Source organism: Nestor notabilis, unplaced genomic scaffold, assembly GCF_000696875.1.
Source record: "Nestor notabilis isolate BGI_N333 unplaced genomic scaffold, ASM69687v1 scaffold2585, whole genome shotgun sequence".
NCBI lineage: Eukaryota > Metazoa > Chordata > Aves > Psittaciformes > Psittacidae > Nestor > Nestor notabilis.
The window spans coordinates 66,107-68,941 of record NW_009929630.1 but is presented as its reverse complement, the minus strand read 5'-3'; the positions used below and the strand labels follow the sequence as shown (position 1 = coordinate 68,941).

At 39.4% G+C, this 2,835-nt stretch overlaps 1 protein-coding gene across 2 annotated transcripts in view; it reads right to left on the bottom strand.

Moving 5' to 3' along the window:
* NCOA7 (nuclear receptor coactivator 7) overlaps positions 1-2,835 on the bottom strand; it is a 64,321-nt gene that overhangs the window by 14,334 nt on the left and 47,152 nt on the right. For both annotated transcript variants that reach the window (XM_010015054.1, XM_010015055.1), the window contains 2 exons: positions 2,660-2,835; positions 1,044-1,212 (listed from right to left, as the gene is read on the bottom strand). The exon at positions 2,660-2,835 is cut by the window's right edge. In XM_010015054.1, the coding sequence (XP_010013356.1) occupies positions 1,044-1,212; positions 2,660-2,835 (345 nt within the window). The remainder of the gene's footprint in view (positions 1-1,043; positions 1,213-2,659) is intronic.

The following is a 2,835-nucleotide window of genomic DNA, read 5'->3' as shown; positions in this document are numbered from 1 at the left end:
TTCAGCAGATAGCAAGCACAACAAAAGCTATCTCCAGCTACACTCCCAACCGCCACATTCCAGCTGGATTAAATCTCTCCTCCTCCTCCCTGCGTCAACAACTTCCACACTGCTGGTCTGCTCAAAACACTCATTTCTAAAATACAGGAAATAAACACTTAAATCAACACACATGCTACAAATTCAAAAATAAAATTAAATATTCTGGAAAACTACCAGACGAAAAAAAATTACTGAATCTTAAAAGAGAAACCTCTGAGCTGGATCTGTGGTTCTGATTCTTCCTTCCAGCAATCTAATTTACCAGAAGCGTGATCACCGATTTCCCTATTTTGGTTCATCAACACTAGAGAATTGCTTTAGCTGCCTTTTAGCAAGAGAGGGACCAAGGATTTGATTCGTCACAGCCAGTGAAAATTCTTGGGTAATTTACGTGTAAAATCAAATAAATCTCTTTGTTGTTGTTGTTGTTATAGTTATAGTACTATTTAGGCATTTATAAACACCTACAGGCACACAAAACTTTAAAGGATTTTATTGTGAAAGAAGGGACTTTTTTTATGGGCCTGAAGGCAGACAGCCACACCCGTTCAGTTGGGAGTGTCTCCCTTTTCTACATGATGCCCTTTGCTCATATGAAATAACTATTGTTTTAGGACTGGCACCTTAGTGGATGCCTCACCTCTCTTGTCACTACTCCCCTTTTTCCCTTTCCCTCCCTTCTTGGACTACAGCTGAAACCCAGATTACCCTTCAGTGCTTTTATCATATGCTAGCTGCATATATACCTCTCTTTCCATTTTCCAAGTGGCACCTGATCCTTTCTTCCTCCCCACTGGGACCCATATTAGACCAGCAACAAACACTGATTTATCTCTGATATGCAAGGAAATGAGGGTACCCCTCTCCTCATCTCAGCATCCTTGCTGCATTTCACAGCTTGGACCATGTAGGAAAAGTCACATTCAACTCTAGAAAGCACTACACATTTTAAAAAACCCCTAAGAGACAAACATATTTTTGTGCTAAGCACTCCATCTTACCTTTCCCGAGGAACAGCAAACCAGTACTCTGGTTGCTTTATTTTTTTGCTGTACTGTTGAGACATGGTGGTGCTCTGAGATGCAAAGGACTTTCTCATGGGCTTGCCTACTTTAATGCACAGAAACATTGGAGGGGTCTTGCTCTTCTCCTCTTTTGAAGGAAGCATATCTAAATAAAAGACAAAAGAAATGGGCTGCTTACAAGAAAGTACAAATATCGCAGCCAATAAAACGTTGTCACAAAGATTAATAATCTTGTGCAAAGGAATACTCAAAGGCACCATACACAGAATTACACCTGATATGCCATCCAATAGCAAAACTGGTTTAATAAATCCTTGTTCATCCTAAACTGTGTCCCTCCCCATTTCTTCACAGCCTGTATCCATCTCAGCTGTGCAGCAATGTACAGAATAGCACATGATAAAGCTTAACAGTAAGATGACTAGGCTGAGTGCAAGCTGCACACAAAGCAGGCAAGCAAAGGGGACAGTGTTTGACTGGGTTCAGAAAACCCATCCAGTTGAAGGGTAATCCTGCACACACACACACACACACACACACACACACACACACACAAATCCTGATCAGCTCCTTAAATCTGATGGTCAGTCAGCCACACTAACACCTTTTGTCTGCATAACACAGGGTCAAGCAAGTTTAAGTTCCTTAGTGCAACAAACAATTGCTTCTTAAACAATAGCCTCAATCACACTGAGGTTGCTTCCTTCATTTTAGGTGTACGCATATAGCCTATTGGTTTTTTCTTTCCCACAGAGAACTATCACCAAATACAACTTAGCAAGATATACACTCTTCCAAAAAACAGGAAAAGTCATTTTAAGACCAACTGTTTTTAAAATGAAGACTTCCATTCTAATTATCCCACACCAGCTGATACTAATCAATGCTTATGTCCACTGCTTCATTAAACTACCCGGAAAGGAGCATCAGTGCTCCAGGATGGACTAATGCTTAGAGGCACCAGGCTGCAGTAGAAATAGTAATATGTGTACACATTACCTAAACTGAGATCTTATTTTGTTATATGCTTTCCAGTGAAAGCCTGAATTTTAATTATTATAATCCAACAACGATCAGGCAGTAAGACTCTACATATATTCCTATTTATAACTTCTTTAAGGGTTTCCACAGCATGAAAGACACTACACAGATGCAAATAGTGTCAAGAATACTTTGGTATCCCCCTTTACAGCAACACAATGCTACTTTAGATACTATGAGATATTAACTGACAGAATTCACTGAAGCAACAAAAGTTATCAATACAAAGTGACAATTCCTAGGCTATGAAATGTCCCTGTCAGTAATGTAACAGAATGACATTTCCTCCTTAAAGCCAGTAAACAGAGATGAAGATTATATAAACACTGATCACTGAATATGGAAAACATTCATCACAAGCTACCTATCAAACTAGAAGCTTAGGGAATTTGAAGGGTTTTTTTCCCTCTAAATAGCAGATAGTTAAAAAATAAAATATGCAAGTGATAAAGAAAAAAGAAGCAGGTATTACAGAAACAGAGCAAAATTCAAAAGTTACCGTCATCATGCTGTCCAAGTCTCAGAGGAAACAATGATAACCAGAGACCTACCTTCAATTGGCACTTGAATTTTCTGCAGCAGCCACAGTCTGATTTCTGATTGATTGTCTAACTGTGTTTCTTGACAGGTCTTGTCTATAGCTGGTACTAACGAAGAGTCCACAGACTCTTTCAGATCCTTTTCCTCTGCTGCTGCTGAGCTGATTTCTAAGGAAGGTGCTTTCTTT